Here is a 19,518-nt window from a genome sequence, read left to right on the forward strand (position 1 = left end):
CTTTGATCTTTCACAGGCTGTCTCTTCTATTTAAGTCTTTCATAGTTTCTAGAGTCAGTAAATCAATGAAAAAAACCATAATTTTAATATCTCTGTCAGAAATTCTAATTTTTTTTAATGTTTTATTTACTTTTGAAAGAGAGAGAGAGAGAGACAGACAGATCATGAGTGTAGGAGGGACAGAGAGAAAAGGAGACACAGAATCCAAAGCAGGCTCCAGGCTGTGAGCTGTTAGCACCGAGCCCGATGTGGGGCTCGAACTCATGGATGATGAGATCATGACTTGAGCCAAAAGCTGGACACCCAACCGACTGAGCCACCCAGGCACCCCTAACTGCCAGAAATTCTAAAGATGCTTTTATGCAACTGGTTAGAAATGTTTTCATAAACTGCTTGAAACATGCTTCATTCCTTCAGTCTTTTGGAAGATATTTGTCATATATACCTAAAATAGTTAATTGAATTTTTAAATGACCCCCATATTGGGACAAGTATTATATGCCATGTTAATACACATTTTTAAGAGTGAAATTTAGGGGCGCCTGGGTGGCGCAGTCGGTTAAGCGTCCGACTTCAGCCAGGTCACGATCTCGTGGTCCGGGAGTTCGAGCCCCGCGTCGGGCTCTGGGCTGATGGCTCAGAGCCTGGAGCCTGTTTCCGATTCTGTGTCTCCCTCTCTCTCTGCCCCTCCCCCGTTCATGCTCTGTCTCTTTCTGTCCCAAAAATAAATAAACGTTGAAAAAAAAATTTTTTTTTAAAAAAAAAAAGAGTGAAATTTAAATCCATTATTCTATTTTATTTTTTTATTTAAAAAAAATTTTTTTTTAAAAAAAGAGTGAAATTTAAATCCAATATTCTATTTTATTTTTTTATTAAAAAAAATTTTTTTTTCAACGTTTATTTATTTTTGGGACAGAGAGAGACAGAGCATGAACGGGGGAGGGGCAGAGAGAGAGGGAGACACAGAATCGGAAACAGGCTCCAGGCTCTGAGCCATCAGCCCAGAGCCTGACGCGGGGCTCGAACTCCCGGACCGCGAGATCGTGACCTGGTTGAAGTCGGACGCTTAACCGACTGCGCCACCCAGGCGCCCCTCCAATATTCTATTTTAGAAGAAATAAAACTATGTCTACATAAAGAACTGGATGACCAGAGCAGATGCATATGAATCACATTTACCCAAAAAAGATCATCTTTCATTTAGTACTACATAATCTATAAGTGTTCAGTGACTGGAATAGTCACTGGCCAAGGTTTCATGAATTCTGGATTGCATCAAGGTTTTTATCTCTTCTTGAATCAATTTTTGTAAGTTGGGATTTTTCTAGGAATTTATCCATTTCATCTATATACGCTTTCAAATTTCTTGGTATGATGTCATTTATAATAGTATTTTGATGTATTTGTAATATTCAAGGATCTGTAGTAATGTATCCTTGTTCATTCTTGAAATTGTCTTATGATGTCTTCTTTTCTTCTTCCTCAATCAGTTTCAATACCAGTGTATAAATTTTATTTATACTGACAAAGAATCTATGGTTATCTCTGTGAATTCTTCCACTACATGTCTGTTTCCATTTCATCATTTTCTACTTCAGTCTTTATTATTTCCTTCCTTCTCCTTTCTTTGGGTTTATTTGCTGCCTTTCTTTTTTCCTAGCTCCTGGAATAACTGCTTCATTAATTTAAAAGTTTTTGTTCTTTTCATACATACGTTTAGCTTGATAAATTTCCTTCAAAGTTATCTTTTAGCTATACTCCTTGCATTTTTTTAGAAGACTTTTTCTCTTAGTTTTCGGTTTACAACAAAACTGAGGAGGTACAGAAATTTCCATTATACCCCTTGCCTCCTCAAATGTACACCCCACTATCACTCATCAGAATGGTGTATTTTACATATCTATTTTTTTATTGAAGTATAATAAGCATATGTTATACTAAATTCAGAGATACAACACAGTGATTCCACAATGCTTAACATTATGCAGTGCTCACCACAATAAGTGTAGTTACCATCTGTCACAATCCAGTTATTACAATATTATTGATTATATTCTCTATGCTATACTTTTCATCACATGGTTATTTATTTCATAACTGGGAGTTTGAACTTCTTAATCCCCTTCACATAGTTTACCCATCCTCCCACCCTCTCCCCTCTGGCAACCACCAGTTTCTTCTCCGGATTTATGGGACTGTTTCTGTTTTTGTATGTTGTGTGTGTGTTTGTTCACTTGTTTTGTTTTTAGATTCCACACAGAAGTGAAATCACACGGTATTTAACTTTCTCTTTTTCACTTAATGAAATCTGGTCTAGGTCCATCCATGTTTTAAGAATGGCAAGATTTTATGCTTTTTTTAAGAATACTCCACTGTATGTATACCATATCTTCTTTAACTCAGAATAGTATATTTTTCACCAAACAACTACACTCACACATCTTAATCATCCAAAGTCTATAGTTTACCACAGGATACACTCCTCGTGTTGTACATTCTATGGGTTTGGACAAATGTATAAGGACATAGAACTATCATTATGATATCATACAGAAAATTCTCACTGCCCTAAAAATCCTCTGTGCTCTGCCTAATCATTTTTCCCCCTTAATGTTTATTTTTTTATTATTTTTTAAATTTCTTAAAAGTGTTTATTTTTGAGAGAGAGAGAGTGCGAGTGGGGGAAGGGCAGAGAGACAGAGAGGGAAACACAGAATCTGGAACAGTCTCCAGGCTCCAAGCTGTCAGCACAGAGCTCAATGCAGGGCTTGAACTCATGAACTGTGAGATCATGACCTGAGCCAAAATTGGACACTTAACCGAATGAGCCACCCAGGGGCCCCATCTTAATGTATATTTTAAAATTACTTACTAAATACCATAGAAAGAATTTTATACATAAAGTTATCTGATTATGGTTAAATCATTCAATGAATAAAAAGTTCGCTCTTTGACAGCTTTCAGGTAGGCATAATAAAACTGCAAGCACTTAAACCTTTCAAAATAATTTAAATCTTAAAATATTATCTTAAAAGTTAAAACTTTGGAAAGCAAAGAATCCCAAATCTTTAAATCTTTGGGAACCAAACAATTTTTCAGTGTCAACCATTAGTTGACAATTTCTGGTTAAAGTAATTATCAAGTTTGGGTGCCTGAGTGGCTCAGTCAGTTATGTATCGGACTCTTGATTTTGGCTCAGGTCATAATCTCATAGTTCATGAAGTCGAACCCTGTGTCAGACTCTGTGCTGACAGCGCGGTGCCTGCTTGATTCTGTCCCTCCCCCTTGCTGTCTCTCCCAAAATAAATAAACATTAAAAAAATCTGCTTTAGCAAGTTAATATCTAAATTAGTGATAGTTTTGTTTCTTAGCAGTCATATAGAAAATTATATGTCCGTAACTTAAATTATAAAAAATACATCTTAGAGATGTATGTTAGACTTAATTTATACGAAAAATATTTTGTTCAAAGACTTTGCTTTTTTAAATTAGAAATAAGCCTTTTCCTTTACCTGGTGTGCAGCTCTGGAAGATTTAGAAAACTGTTTTTCCAAGATGTTTTTCAAATCTACTGGTAAACTCCCCTGTGAAGTAGAACTAAAAGAGAAAAGTGTTTTGAGTTGTTTTAAAATAAAACACTCCTGCTTATAGAAAGAAAAGAGTATTTACTAAAAGTCATTTTTTAAAAACTGAAGTAAAAGTGATATACAATGTTATATTAGTTTCAGGCATACAACATGGTGATTTAACAATTCTATACATTACACAATGCTCACCACGGTAAGTGTGCTTACCACTTGTCACCATACAACATGATTACAGCATTATTGAAGATATTCCCTATCCTATCCTTCTCATCTCCATGTGAAGGTCATTTCAAACACTGAATAAATGGAAAGTCACAAATTCCTACATAGAAATATTATTACCAAGAGGGCAATTCTCCCCAAATTAATCTCTAAATACAATGACATCTCAATAAAATCCCTATAAAACTGGAGGTGGAGGGGGACCAGAAGAATTGATTATAAAGATGACACGGAAGAACTTAAAAAAAAAAAAAGAAATTGGGGAGATTTATGATCATCAAAAGTTATTACAAATCTACAGTCATCAATAACAACATAGCTTGAAACAAGAAATGTGCCCATTAAACATTGCAAAGATGCTTCATCTCATAGGAAAATCTAATAATATGACAACTGTTTCAGAAAGTCTGATTTCAAATGCTGCTGAGGGTAAAGAAGATTCAGGTACTCTGGGTAGTGTTTTCTGACACTAAATAGTTGTCATTTTTCCCTACCAATTCTCCAGCACGGAGTGTTCAGTAATTCAATTCCATTTTGACACAAACTCTGGAGTTAACACAGGCCCCACAGGTCAAAGGCTCAGTCCCACAAAACTGATCCCACTTCAGACACAATGCCCTTCCCCATACTGTCAGCCACAAGGAGGCGTTCATGCTACCCTCTACTGCCTGGCAGACTACAAACTCAAGAGGTTTCTGTGACCCTCCCTCAGGTTCAACAATTCCCTAGAATGACTCACAGAACTCAGAAAAGTGCTTTACTTATCATTATTAGCTTATCACAAAAGCTGTAACTCACAATGGCCAACGGAAGAGATGCACAGGAAGGTACGCCACCCCATGCCACTTTCTCAGCATCTCCATGTATTCAGCAACCCAGAAGAAGCTCCCTGAGCCCCAGTGGTTTTAAAGGCTTCTATTAAGGTTATTATTACATAAGTATGAATGATTATATTACTAGTCATTGGTGACTGAACTCAATTTCCTGCTCTCATCCCCTTCTTGGAGACCAGAGGGTAGAGCAGAGAGTTCCAACCCTCCAATCACATTCTTGCTCTTTCTGGTGACCAACCCCAATCCTGCAGGTAGGGGCCCAGCCTTAAGTCATCTCAGTTTAAACTCAGGTAAGGTAGAGAGGAGCCCGTTAGGACTAACGAAAGATACTCTTTTCACTCCAAAAGTTCCAAGGATCCTAGGTGCTCTAAGCCAAGAACGGAGGACAGAGACTACATATACACACACACACACACACACACACACACACACACACACACACACACACACATACACACACACCCTCCCACAGCTCAGTAGGAATGCTGAACGGTACTCATTTTCTAGGACAATTTGGCAGTATCTAAGTTAAAATTACACATTCCCTATGACAGAGCAATTCCACTCTAGAAATTTCTTCTTCAAATAGACATCTATACTGTGAAATATCCTGCAGCCATAAAAATGAAGGATGTAGATCTCCATGATCTGATGTGTGAAGGTATGCAAGATATTTGAAAGAGATAAAAAAGCAAGATATAGGCCAGAATGGTCTTAACAACAATGAAAATGATGGTAAAAACAATATTGATAGTTAAGGTAAACTGAGCATTTACCATGTTCCAGGGCTCTAAATGTTTCATGTGGCTCTCCTACTTAATCATTAAATAACCCCATGAAATGGACATAATCAAATAAGAAGACTTCAATTTGAAAACAAAAACAAACTATAAAAAAAACATTTATCTTTAGCAGAACAGTTTAAATTATAACCATGCATTCAAAGAATGTCCCTGTATGTTTTTGGTTTCTTTTGAGGGTTGGGGAAGGGGGGAGGGGAGGACTCAGGATTTTCTTACAGAATAAGAGAATAACATAGTATCTATGCCCTTGCTTTAAATTAAATTTTGTAGCAGCATTAAAAAATGATCACCTTTTTTTAATGGGGCTTTACTAATTTCTCTATTAGCTCAACAGAGATTGAGCCAATAGAAAAGATTCTCTTGCTTTGATATTCAAATCCTTCTTGAAACATCTGTCAAGGAATCAGCCTTAAATGAAGAGAAAGCCAACAGCTGGTGTACCTTTGGCAGAAATGCTTTTGCAGGGTCTCCAGCATCACTTTCACTGACTTCATGAACTTCTGTATCCATTGCAAGATTTACAAGTTCACTCACTCTGCAATGAATCTGTATCTTTGCAGGCAATGGTGGGTTAATTGTAAAGATAGGTGGCAAGAGTTCCTATTGTTAATTCGGGGAAGGGGATGTTTGGTAGAACTCACTTTATATGTAGTCACTTTATTAGTGAACACTTTCCTCTAATGACAGCTGCTCAAAAGGGCCCCTGAATATACACACACCCATGCCTGTGTATGCAGAGTAAGCTTCCAGGTGGCCAAGAACTTGTTAACAATGAGTACCTAAAGGAAGCCATGAGAGAAGCAATTGTGGGAAAGGTGAAATTAGGTGAGCAGGGAGAAGAGGTAATTTTCACTTCATACTTCTTTTTTCTTCTCATGAGCATGTATTTTGAGATTTCTAAGAATTAACACTGCTATATCTCATATTATATGCCTTTCAGACATTACTAACATTCAGGATTAATATTTTAGCCAAATATGACACTCTCCTAAAGACATGCCTTTGATATTTGAAAGGCATTTTAGTACTCATCATAGCTACTACTTGAAAGAGACATACCCCCCTCCCCTTTTTCTTTTTTCTTAAGAGGAGGATATTTAAGGGGGAAAAAAAACCTAGATAAACAACATACCTGAACTTCTCCAATTCATTGTTTCGAGATTTTTGTTTTCCTTTATATTTTGGAGGCTGACCTGTGAATACAAAGTATTTGTTCCCGAAATCTGTACACAACAATCAACAAGCCTGAAAGCAAATCAACTAAAACTATGTACATTGGAATAAGAAAGCAAAGCAAGCAATGTTTTATGTGAGTGAAACTACAAACAGGTAAAGAAACAGCTATGATGTTTGTCTGTATATGCTATAAAATTATTGTGAACATAAATTACAATGATATTATTTAGGCCTACAGTAGATACAGAGAGATAAAGGCCACAGTTCCTCTTCTCAGGTAGTTTACAATCAGATGGGAAGAAAAAACAGTCACCAGGATTACACGACAATCACTTTTAGAAAAGAAGATATGGCATGTTGCTATTGACATACTAATTCCATGTTAACTGGTCTTATAACTCATAGAAGTGGAAATCACTTCAGGTTGAGTGTCTTGGAAAAGCGTTAGTGGGAATGCAGCATTCATATTTAGCTTTAAGAAGCAAGCAGAATTTGGATAGGATGGGCCAAACTCAAGAATGACATTCACTTTAAGAGACACTAAGTAAACCTGTGTGATCTGGGGAGTTGGATAAGAAGAGAAGGTTGGAAAGGGGCTGCGAAGGCTGGCTGGAGTGAGCGATCACAGGTCCTTTGCTTCCGATACTCGAGCTGTGTGAGTCCAGACTTTGACCCACAGGCTGGAGAGTAGGAACCACTATGTACTTCGGAGCAGGGAGGCAAATGCACAAAGTTGTGTGGAAGAGAGCACGGCAATACGGACAGGGTGTATGTGATGGGAGCTTTGGGGAGAGACAGCAGAGGCAAGTCAGAACCTATGAATTAAGGAGGGGATGAGAGCCAAAGTGGTTTGAGTGGCCTCAGAAAACAAAAGAGGCTTCCAGAAAGGCAGAAGAGTTCTAGTTTGATTCCTGCTGTCCAACTTAGGGCAAATCTATGTAGGCTTAACTAGGACCTCAATTTCTTTGACTGAATACAGATGCTGAAGGTGGTATTTAAATTATTTACTTAAAAATGTGCTGATAATAACAGCCTAAGAAACATCAATAAATTAAAAGGTGTTTTCCAAAAGAAAAGTTTTGTCCTCAAAGATTTTTCATGCACTATTAGAGTCACATCAGGTAAGACAATCACCTGAGTCGCCCTCTTTATCATCCTCCAATGAGCTAACCAAATGGGAATGGCTAGTCGTAAATAGCTGGGTATATGGCACCAGAGTCTAAGAACAGACAGAACTGCAGGGAAAAAAGACAGAAATGGCTGCCAGAAGCAGAAAACAAATGAACCAAGAAGAAAAAGGAAAAGAGGGCAGCAGGATCACAACTACGTCACTAATCTCACCACAATAATCCTGGAAGGAGCACATGAAAGTCTGAGACAAAATCTGTATCTAATAAGCAACTTTGTGCCATCAAGAATATCTGTATTTTCCTAAGCTCTGTTTTAAAAGGCAGGGAAGCATATGATCTACTCTACAATAATTTTCAACAAAATCTGGTCATATAAAGGGAGACTGAGAAATAAGTGAAGCATCAATGTTTGCTTCTCTGGACCCATCATTTCCCAATGATGTCGAGTAAATGGAGTCCTGTTGGGTGTATGTGTATTTACTAGATGCATAAATAAACATATACATTAAGCACATGCAAGTTAAAATAATAAAATAAGCCTAAAGCATCCATTCTCAGCATCACTCCTAACAGGGTGAAAATTAGTTCTTAGGAGATGAGAAAAATCTAACTTTTTATATATACAAAGCACAGATGTACATACAGGACATAAAATGATAAACAGTATCTGTGGTAGGAGGGCAAATAGGAAAAAAAAAGTTTAAAAAGCCTCCTGGGTCAGGGGTTGGTGGTGGTTAATTAAAGTTGAAAGATACTACTGGCCTAATAGGAATTAGGTAGCAGACGAAGAAGAGTTTTATCCTTCCTTTCTGTGCTTCTTATATGAATTTCCAAAATTAAATTTATTAAATATACGAAAATACTGAGCATTGACTTCAAGTAAATATTCAATGTTTTCTTAACATAGAAATATTATAAAGTAGAAAAGAACAAAAGTAAATACAAGTGAGGCTTGTACAAATGTTGGGCCATGGAAGTTTAGGAACGCTACATGAATTCAGCAACAAATAAGGAAAAAACTTACTTGATGGTGGTAGAAATTCAGGATGACAGTCACAATCATCTACCTTCAAAGCTTCATCTACCACCTAGCCATGAAAATAAAATTAGTGAGATTAAAACAAAAATACAGCCATAAAGAATTCAATAGCTAAATAATAAAATAGAACAGAATCTACCCAAGTGCCTAAAATAACCAGCTGGTTATTAGGCCTAAATGAATAAACAAACAAGATGACCATTCTATTTCCAACACCTGGCATGATGCCTAACAAGTCTGTTCAGTAAGTGTAATTAATAAATACTATCATATCTTTCCTTATGCTTCTTTCCCTGAGTACAGCCTCTGAGATATTCATTATTAACAATAAAAGGACTATACAGGGAGTTGGCAAAGCTCCCTTCAATGCCTCCTAGCCACCTACTCCAAAACACTATTTTCCTTTTTTCCTCTCAAATCCTAGAAAGAAATATGAATGTGTACTTGGTGATACCTGCTGAATTTTTAATATACTACTGTTCAGAAGAAAATGGAGATATAGACGCTGATCACAGAGGCAGACTGGAAGGCCTAGAGGCGCCCTCACAAACCATCAGGCCTGGGTGCTGGTGCACACAGCAGGGAATAAAGCCTGGGGACCACTGCTGGGAAGCACCACAGAGGCTGCAGAAATATTTCGGGCAGAGATGGGGATGGCAGGCCTCCCAGGCCCAATGCAACACAAGCCGGTGGGCAGGCTGGTGTGGTGCCAAAGGCCAAGTAGATACAAAAGGGGAAAGGGAGGAAAAGAAAAATCCAAAGCACTGTACGCAGTGGGGTGACATGGCCACCAGACCCCATTGTCACTCATTCCTAAGTGGCTGTTTGATTGAGAGACATGTAAAGCAGGAAAAGCATACAAAAAGAACTTATCCAAGAGGAAAAATGAAATTTAGAAAAAAAGATTTTTGAAAACACACAAATGTGATTTCAAAAGAAACTGTGACTATCATCTTCATGTAGTTGAAGGAGGTAGTTGGAATATTTACTAAAAAAGAAAATGAAAAAAAAAAGAAAAGAAAATCATTCTCTTGGTATCAATAGGCAAAAAGGGATTTGTATCACCAAAATATTTAGCTTCCATTATCACCAAAATATTGTAAAAACATGAGACTTTCTAAACTTGAAATAATTTTAATTTTAGTTTTTAACTAAACCTACCTTTAGATTCTGATTACCACCGTTTGCCATTTCGTGATTAGTTTTTCTGGAATCTTTTTCAGTTTCCACAAAGTTAAGTGAAGTACTAAATGCAGGTGCTGATAAACTAGGTATGTAGGCCCTGAAATGGGGAATAAAAGAAATACTAAATTTTTTTATACTGATTAGTATGCATTTTTTAAAATAATTTTTAAAAATATTTATTTATTTTGGGGAGAGCACAAGAGGGGGAGGGGCAGAGAAGGAGACAGAGGATGAGAAACCGGCTCTGTGCTGACAGGTTGACAACAGTGAAGTGAGCCCAATATGGGGCTCAAACTCACAAACCGCAAGATCATGACCTGAGCCATAGTCGGATGCTTAACCGAGCCACCCAGGTGCCCCTGATTAGCATGAATTTTAAAAAAGTTACCCTTCAAAGAAACAAGTTTTAGCAATTAACACCTTTTTTCCCTTGAAAGCACGGTAATACTGTTTTAGAAAGAATCTACCTCTGAGATTGGGCTTTATACATAAATGTTATTTTCAATTTGGTAGTGAAAACTCAAAACAGATTAAGAAGAGTTTAATAATATATTCTGGTTTCTAATATTCAAGTAAGTCTCCCTGTTTTAAATTTAACAGCTTCGATATCTTAGATATCTAAAGCATGGAGGAAAAGGCATAATCTCTTTTAATTGCCCAGTAACAAACGTAGGACCCAGGTTGCTATTTGTTTGTGAGCATATTAAAATCTGCCTGGTTGCTTATTTCTAACAGAAAGTGTCTTAGCCTTTGAAAAGATACTGGGAGGCTGGAGACAGATGTTTCCAGGATAGCAGCTAAGACTTAAAGGTACAGACTGTCCCTACTCTCTGCTGCCAGGATCGTCACTACAAAAACTGTTCCCATATGAGTAGAGTGAAATGAAAGTAATATTACACAGCTCTTTTCCCCTAGGCTTAGGCTACAGATCTCCCATAAATACATATGAAAATGGTTCAGTAAAACAGTCCACAAAACAAATGTGACAATTCATGGGTCACCTGATCTTAAGGCACAAACCCGGGTCGTTCCCCTCCCCAACTTTACCGTGGTTTCCATTAGCTACAAAGCATCATACATAGTGATTCTTAAACTTACAAGGCAAAGCCATCCCAAGTAACAGCTACAGACCTGAGAGATGTTAACTCACCTGCTTTCATAAAAAGCTTTAATTGTATTCCTAGCTGGTGTTCGACCTATAAAAATCAATCACACACACGCACAGTAATCAGAGGATTAGCAACACATACTTTAAAGAGATTTAAAATTTCCTTTAAGCTGACAGAGCATCAAATTTACAGAACTGGAAAAATAAACCTGAATAATCTTGTATTTCCAGATGTTTTTAGTTTTAGTTTTAGGCTTCACCAAATTGTTATACAGCCTGATTTGACATCCCATTACATGTGATCATTGACTAGCTGCAGCAGTATATAAATCTGAACCAGAGATGGTATCTGTCTTCAAGGAGCTCACAATCTTACAATCACATTAAGTTGGATGATAACATCTCAGCTCAGCTTCCTAAGACAGTAAATACCCAAAGAAGAAAAAACAGCAAAGACCTATATGGTGAAAGTATAGAGTAAGGAAATTTCGGGCATTGGAGAAAGCAAAATCACTTAGGAGAGAAAACGAGAGAATGAACATCTTGAATTCCTAGCCCACACAGCCGATTTCTGGTATGTGTACATATCCATATACAGATGTATATATGCATATGTGGTCAGCATGCTATAGAATGAGCCACACACTTGGTGTGAATATCAAACAACTCTACTGAAGGGTTCTTTCTTTAGGAAGTAACTATAACCATGGAAGAAAAATTTTTAAACAATTTTATTTCAAAAGGCTTCACTTTATTCAAAATCTACAAAAGAACAAATTATAATTTGTTGTTGTCTGTTTCAACTAAAAGATACAAATCATTTGTAATTACCTAATGGAATATAACACTAATGTACTTCTACACAGATAGAAATGGAAAACTTAAGTGACTTGACCAAGAAAGCAAAACAAAGTAAGTACAAATCACCTGAGAACTGATTTATGGTCCTCCATTAATCCAAGAAACCCACCTTCAAAAGTTTTAAAGGGAATTCGACTGTAACCAAAGAATCTTAGGTGAAATACCTTGCAGGTCTTCTATTTGTTTTTGTAACTTTACATGCTGCTGAATTAGATCCTTGATTCCCTCAGGGTCATTTTTACAGAGTTTTTGAGCTTTTATGTTTGCTTGCAGGGCCCAGTCATATTCCCCCAGCATAGAAAGAGCAGCACAATAACGATAATGACCCTGTTCCAAAAGATAAATTTAATTTTTTCTCAAAAATATGCTTAAGTTAAAGAAAATAGATAAGGAAAAATATTTTGCTTAAAAACTAATTACTTAAAATGTTAGATTAGGACCCTATCAATGAAAATTTTTTTAAAATGTTAATACCTCTCAGGAAATAAAATTACTTAAATGAGCTAAAATGAAAAGTAATGAACAGTATTTATAATAATTTTAACTAGAGATCAGTATGTTTGCTTAAGAGATTTTTATGCCACAAAGAAAATAATTCAACCTTTATTATATTTTACTAGCAAAGAATGCAATATATTATTTTGTGCCAAATAAAGTACAGAAAAACATTCATTATATAGGAGTAACTTAATTTTTTTGAAAATCTTTTAAGGCAGTAATAGTCTCTAAGTCCTTACACTCTCTACACTTTGGACGTCACACAGATTTTAGAGCTGGAAGGAAAATCAGCTTATACAGAAGTTTTGCAACCCCTCTGAGAGCGTGGCTACAGATAAGGGGTACACCTAGGCTAGACCTTCCATCCACCTCTCTCAATCAGCTTTTCATTTTTTATCTCTAGGTGTAGTTCTTGGCTTGAAGAAAAGGTCCAAAAACCATAGATCTACTCAATTCCAATGATCGGGGCTTCCTGTTTTGTTTTGTTTGCTATAGAACCGCAGTCCTGGCTGGCCCCATTTATGCACTCTGGGAAATCTTCTATATCAAGGATGAACATTTTAATCTAGAAAGCTAGTATTACCGAACTTGGGGCTAACTCAACCACCCCCTCTTCTACCTACTCACAAACTGAGCTCCTGTTGTAGGTACAGTATCTCCACTTGGGAACTGACGTACCTGTGAAAGAGGCTAGAAACTGCCCTAATGGCACATTTGTGTAGAGGCAAACCAAAGAATCCTGACCTATTGACTCTGGGCCCACAGCTCTTTCCTCCTTACTCCACATTTTACAAAAAACATTCTGTAAGAAACTACTAAATCAGAGATAAATGACCCTTTTAAGAAAGATGAACTTTTCACTAAAACAGGCTGTAAACTACCATGAGGACCTTTGTTTATGCAGGTTCGGTGCATATGTATAATCCTACTCTGGTGCACCAACCCAATCTGTGAGTTCTGAAGCATTTTTATAGCCAGACTATTTAGGCTCAGATTAAAGATCCCAATTCTGATTCCATTTGCTCAAACTCTGCTTTTCCTCAAAAGGCATATGAAGATAGATCTCTCAGATACGCTACAAAACCAAAATCCTATCCCCTAGGAATATTCCAACTTTGAAATTTAGGTAACTGCATAAAAATTCATAGCATTAGAAATTATGAGATTATAAACCATACCTGCTGAATTTGTAGAAAGCGCCTTTTCTTTCTCTTATCCGCACCCCCCCCCCCGCCCCCGGCAACTGTCCTCATCTGCTGCTGGGCCCTCTTCCCAAACTCTATAAAACCTACTATGATGTCTATCATTTGAGAAAGGAGCTTATTCAGGTATCGCTGCTGAAGTTATGTGAAGGAAGCTTAAATTAAAGGTATCTCAGAGCTTCCTGAACCCAATTGCAGTACAAAGCTTTGCTCTTCTTTGACACTACCTCATTGTGTAGCACATATATAGAAACTCCCTGTTGCCCATCTGCCGAGCAGCCCCTCTTTTCGGATGCCACCACGTCCCTACTCTGTATTGTAATGGCAGGGCTGGGACTAGCGCTCCATCTCAACAATAAACAGGGAAGAGTGCAGCTGTGATCCAGGAGCCTGGCCAATCGAAATGCACCGTTTTCCAGGTTGTAGGATCAATCTGCTGGTGGGCACACGGCTCAATCGGGATCAGTCTGAGGCATCCCTCAGGTGTTCTATACAGATATTAAAAGAGGTTCTCTTTGCACCAGAATTAACAGCTATTAAGGACATCAGTTTGGGGCTCCCACTACATGGTAAAAGTCCTTTTCAAAATGAAGCCAGGAGAGCCTACGCTCTAATTACCACTTCTGCTCAAGCTGCAGTAACAGAGATTTGGATTTATGCTCTTGCCTAAAACAAACAAGGACAAAATATATGGAACAAAGGTTTGTAGACGTTGAATACCAAGCAACAAAAGAGAGTGATCCTCGAGACATAAGAAACACACAAAATAAACCCTATGACTGCTCCACCTTGCTGAACGGAATTTCTATGCCATGGCACAGGGCAAAGGAACCCAGACAGGGCCCGCAGTCTCAGTTCAAGAGACAGAACCAGCAGTCCAGGAAAGCCAAGGCAGTGCAAATTCACAGGGCAGAAGACCAGAGAGGAGACTGCTCCACAGAGAGCTCCAGAGATCCTCACACAGTCCACCTGCATTGAGACTTCAACTGAGTACTAGTCAGTATGTGCATGCAAGGCAACCTCCCAAAACCCAAATCAAGGAAAGAACCACTTGAAAGCCAACAGTCAGCACTCTCACAGGGCCAGGAATAATTCCTGTTTCCACCAACCAAAGTGGAAAAAATCATAATTCACAGAATAACAGAGTACTCAGAAGAATTTTGCCCCAGCTGTGAAGAAAAAGATAGCCCTTGACTAAATACCGCTATGGTCCCACTTAACAAAGCTTAAATCAAGACTCGGAAGAATTACACTGTTTCCAAGTAACTTTACTGTATCCTAAAACAAAGCTCAAAAATATTTACAGATACACAAAAATATCAGTAACAAACAAGGTAAAATTCACAATGTCTTATGTCCAATAAAAAATTACTAGGTATGCAAATAAGGAAAATGTGATCTACAAGGAAGAGAAAAAAAAGTCAACTGAAAATAACTCAGAAATGACACAGATGATAGTGTTAGTTAAGAATATTAGAACAGTTATTATAAACATATTCTATATGCTTAAGGAGCTAAAAGAAAGACTGAACATATTAAGATGTAAAATATGTAAGAAATACTCAAAATGAAACTCCAAAGTTAAAGCATTTAAGATGAAAAATACATGGGATGAAAACTGGGGCAGATTAGACACTACAGACACTACTACCCCGAAAGAAACACAGAATGAAAACAGAGGAAAATAAGACTGAAAATGAAAAAAACACACGAAAGCAAAACTGAGAATAGGAAGAAAATGGATGCAGACCTGGATCAGGCCATGCCTGAAGCTGATCCCTAGACTTTTCAATTACATGAACCAATTACTTAGGCCCAATCGGAGTTAGGTTTGGTCACTCACAAAATACACCCCCTCAATATTAAAAGGTTCTTGTGGGCATCTGTGAGGCTACTGGTTTGTATGCTATATGACAATATCAAAAGACAGTGCATGGGGATTACTGACAAATGTCTGTTGACTATAAACATTCCCACTCTTTGTGATACAATGATGTACCCTCTCTTAAGCTTGAAAGCATGTGTAGGACAGTTGACATTGTACCAGTCTTCTCTATCTGGAAAGAAGGGGGAACAATGGCTCACCTTCACAGAATCTAAAGAATACCTTCTATACAGGTTTATACCCTCGAGGCATGACTCAACAGACTGAGGCTCATAGTTAATCTAAAGTAGAAGTACAGAATGCACCTTGTACAGTCTACCTTTGCTTTTGCAGTTTAGGCTACCCTTCAATGAGCACTCCTTTCTGGTAAAATAAAAGAAAAATGACCTAGCTATACTTACCAAATTTTTTTAATACTTACTAGGATTTGTGTTTAGCATCTATATAAATATTTTTGCAATCATCACAAAATAACCCTATTTAAATAAAATGAATGAACCCACATAATTATAGTCAACTGATCTTTGACAAAGCAACAAAGGCAATACAATGAAGAGAGCCTTTTCAACAAATGATGGTGGGACATCCACATACAAAAAAAAAAAAAAAATGAATCTAGACCTTACACTCTCCACAAAAATTAACTAAAAATGAATCACACACCTAAATGTAAAATGCAAAAAACGGTGATAACTTTTTCATGGATCATGAAAGAAATAACTGATAAGCTGGACTTAATTAAAATTAAAAACTTCTGCTCTCTGAAAACTGCTGTCAAGAAAATGAGAGGCCACAGTCCAGGAGCAAATATTTAGCAAAGACACATCTGATAAGGGCCAAGAATATACAAAGAACTCTTAAAAATTCAACCATAAGAAAACCCACTTAAACATGGGCCAAAGATCTTAACAGACACCTTATCCAGGAAGGTATACAGTGGCAAATAAGCACATGAAAAGATCATGTCATTAGGGAAATGCAAATTGGAACAAGATCCCACTGCACACCTATTAGGAAGGCCAAAATTCAGGACACTGACACCACCAAATGCTGAGGATACGGAGAGGCAGGAACTCTCATTTGTGGCGTAGGAATGCAAAAAGTTACAGCCACTTTGAAAAACAGTTTGGCATTTCCTTAAAAAACTAAACACATTCTTGTCATGTGATCCAGCAATCATACTCCTTGGTATTTACCCAAAGGAGATGAAAACGTTTCCGCAAAAAAACCTGCGCATAGATATTTACAGCAGCTTTATTCCTAATGGCCAAAACTTGAAAGCAACAAAAATGTCCTTCAGTAGGTGAATGGATAAATAAACTGGTGCATGCAGGCAGGTAGTATTATTCAGCACTAAAAAAAAAGCATCATCAGGCCATGAAAAGACATGGCAGAAACTTAAAGGAGTATTATTAAGTGAAAGAAGCCAATATGAGAAAAGCTACACACTGTATGATCCCAACTCTGTGTTCTGGAAAAGGTAAATCTATGGACACAGTAAAAGGATCAGGGGTTGCCAGGGACTGGGTCAGGGAAAGGAGGATGGACAGGCAGATCAGGAGGATACTGGGGAGAGTGAAAATACTCTGTATAAACCATAATGACGGATAAATGTCATTATACCTATGTCCAAATCCACAGAATGCCTAACATTTAGGGAATGAACACTAAGAGAAACTAGGGACTTGGGGTGATTATAATGTACCCGTGTAGATTTATCAATTCTCAAACTGCACCAGTCAGCCGGAGGATGCTGATAACGGGGGAGGCTGACAATGGGGAAGGCTATGCATGTGTGTGGACTTATAGGAAATTACCTTCCTCTTTATTTTGCTGTGAACCCAAATCTGCTCTAAAAAAATAGTCTTAATAAATAGAAAAAAAATTAAAAAATAAAGTCTTTTTTTAAAAAGTATTTTCTGCTCAATAAATTAATCCAGAAATAAACACTCTACAATGTAACTGTTATAACGTAACAGTCTTCAATGTAATTCAGGAAGTTGTAGTACTCTTTTTTCAATCGATACTAGACTGAAATAGCAAAAGGTAACTCCAGAAAACCAACTTCAGGGTCTGGGTTTCAGTGTTAAGAATTCTATCATCCATACATTCTGTAAGTGTTTACAGAGCACATGCCAAATGAAGGTTCAGTGATCAACAAATTTCTGTATCAAGTACAACAATGACTGGAAATAAAAATAGCAACAAACTGATCACTCTAAAACAGAAGCAAATCCAATGCTGGATTCTCAATCCAGTTTTGTCTTTACGTGCAAAAGTCCCTTTACCTTTCTGGAATTCAATATCTTCATCTGTAAAATGAGGCATTTAAAAACAGACTCCAAAATTTGGATGCAGAAGTCCACCTGGGGAATTTCACAGTCCCCAGACTCTGATACACTCCTTGGCCAAATGAATCACAACTTGGGGGACTCTAAAATTCTATGATTATATTCACTCTGGTTTAAAAACAAAAAGCCAAGAATGAAGTCTGAAACACATGTCTTTCTGTGTCTTATCTGAAGCTCCACTTAAAAAAAAAGTCAGGGGGCACCTGGGTGGCTCAGTTGGTTGAGCGGCTGACTTCGGCTTAGGTCATCATCCCACGGCTTTTGAGTTCGAGCCCCACATCGGGCTCTGTGCTGACAGCTCGGAGCCTGGAGCCTGCTTTGGACTCTGTGTCTCCTTGCTCTCTGCCCCTCCCCTGCTCATGCTCCCTCTCTCTCTCTCTCTCTCTCAAAAATAAACATTCAAAAAAAATTTTTTTTTAAAGTCAGGTATTTTTATGGTTTAGGAAAATACAGTGATCAATATAACACCCAGAAATAAATGCTAAGATTTTGTTGTATTTGTTTTGCATTTTTTTTTTAATGAAAGAAATAAAACCATACAGATATGGCTGAAATCTTCTTTGGACCCTCTCTCATTGTTCCCTCTCTAACTGCCCAGAAGCAAACATTATCATGAGTTTGATAGATATCTTTCTGGCCTACATTATGCTTTTACTGCTTTTTTTCATTCAACACTGTTTTTTAATTTTTTATGCTTTGAGACAGAGAGAGCAAGGGCAAGAGGGGGAAGGGGGGGAGGGGACCGGGGCGGGGGGGGGGGAGAGAGAGAGAGAGAGAGAGAGAGAGAGAGAGAGAGAGAGAGAGAGAATGAGAATCTCAAGCAGGCTCCATGCCCAGCGCAAAGCCTGATGTGGGGCTCGATCTCACAACCATGAGACCATGACCTGAGCCAAAATCAAGCGTCAGATGCTTAACCCACTGAGTCACACGGGCACCCCTCAACACTGTTTTTTAAATCTATACATGTTGGTAAGCCAGTTAACTTATTCCAACTGCAAACTAGTATTTGGTTCGTTCATTCACTAAGTCAACAAATATTTACTATTTACTAGTAAGTGCTTACTATGTGCCAGGCAGCTTGTCGGGCAGTCTAGATTCAAGAGTGAACCAAACAAACAAAAAAACCTGTCCTCATTGAGCTCACGTTGTATAGGAGGACACACAGTAAGCACAGTTAAAATAACACACAGAGTTGTCCAATAACGATAAATGCCAAGAAGAAAAAAAGTAAAGCAGGGAAAGAGGGCAGCAAGTGTCTAGGCAGGGGCAGGCTTGCCATTTTAGTAGTACAGCCAGAAGTTTTCACTAAGAAGACAATTTTCAGTAAAAAATGAAAGGAAATAAGAGAGCTAACTCTGGGGAAAGGCATTCTAATTCTAGGCAGAGGGAAGAACAAGTACAAACTGGGAGTGCCTGGCATATGTAAGGAACAGCGAGGAGACCAACAGGTCAACACAGTGAACAAGGGAGAGAGGGGTAGGAGTGACATAATGGGTGTTTAAGAAGAGGGCCAGATCAGATGAGAGTTACAACTCTGATCAAGTGAAAATACCACATCCATCACTGCTTCATCAATGGATATGTAGGTATCTGCAGTTCTGTGCCACTAAAAACACCACCACGATGACCACTCTGTAT

General features: G+C 37.8%; 1 protein-coding gene across 9 annotated transcripts in view; it reads right to left on the minus strand.

Annotated features, from left to right (window-relative positions):
* Positions 1-19,518, minus strand: part of TTC3 (tetratricopeptide repeat domain 3) — a 127,935-nt gene that overhangs the window by 72,531 nt on the left and 35,886 nt on the right. For all 9 annotated transcript variants that reach the window (XM_045036617.1, XM_045036614.1, XM_045036613.1 and 6 more), the window contains 6 exons: positions 12,109-12,271; positions 11,126-11,171; positions 9,952-10,072; positions 8,776-8,839; positions 6,578-6,638; positions 3,513-3,597 (listed from right to left, as the gene is read on the minus strand). In XM_045036617.1, the coding sequence (XP_044892552.1) occupies positions 3,513-3,597; positions 6,578-6,638; positions 8,776-8,839; positions 9,952-10,072; positions 11,126-11,171; positions 12,109-12,271 (540 nt within the window). The remainder of the gene's footprint in view (positions 1-3,512; positions 3,598-6,577; positions 6,639-8,775; positions 8,840-9,951; positions 10,073-11,125; positions 11,172-12,108; positions 12,272-19,518) is intronic.

This window comes from Felis catus, chromosome C2 (genome assembly GCF_018350175.1).
Source record: "Felis catus isolate Fca126 chromosome C2, F.catus_Fca126_mat1.0, whole genome shotgun sequence".
In the NCBI taxonomy this organism is placed as follows: Eukaryota; Metazoa; Chordata; class Mammalia; order Carnivora; family Felidae; genus Felis; species Felis catus.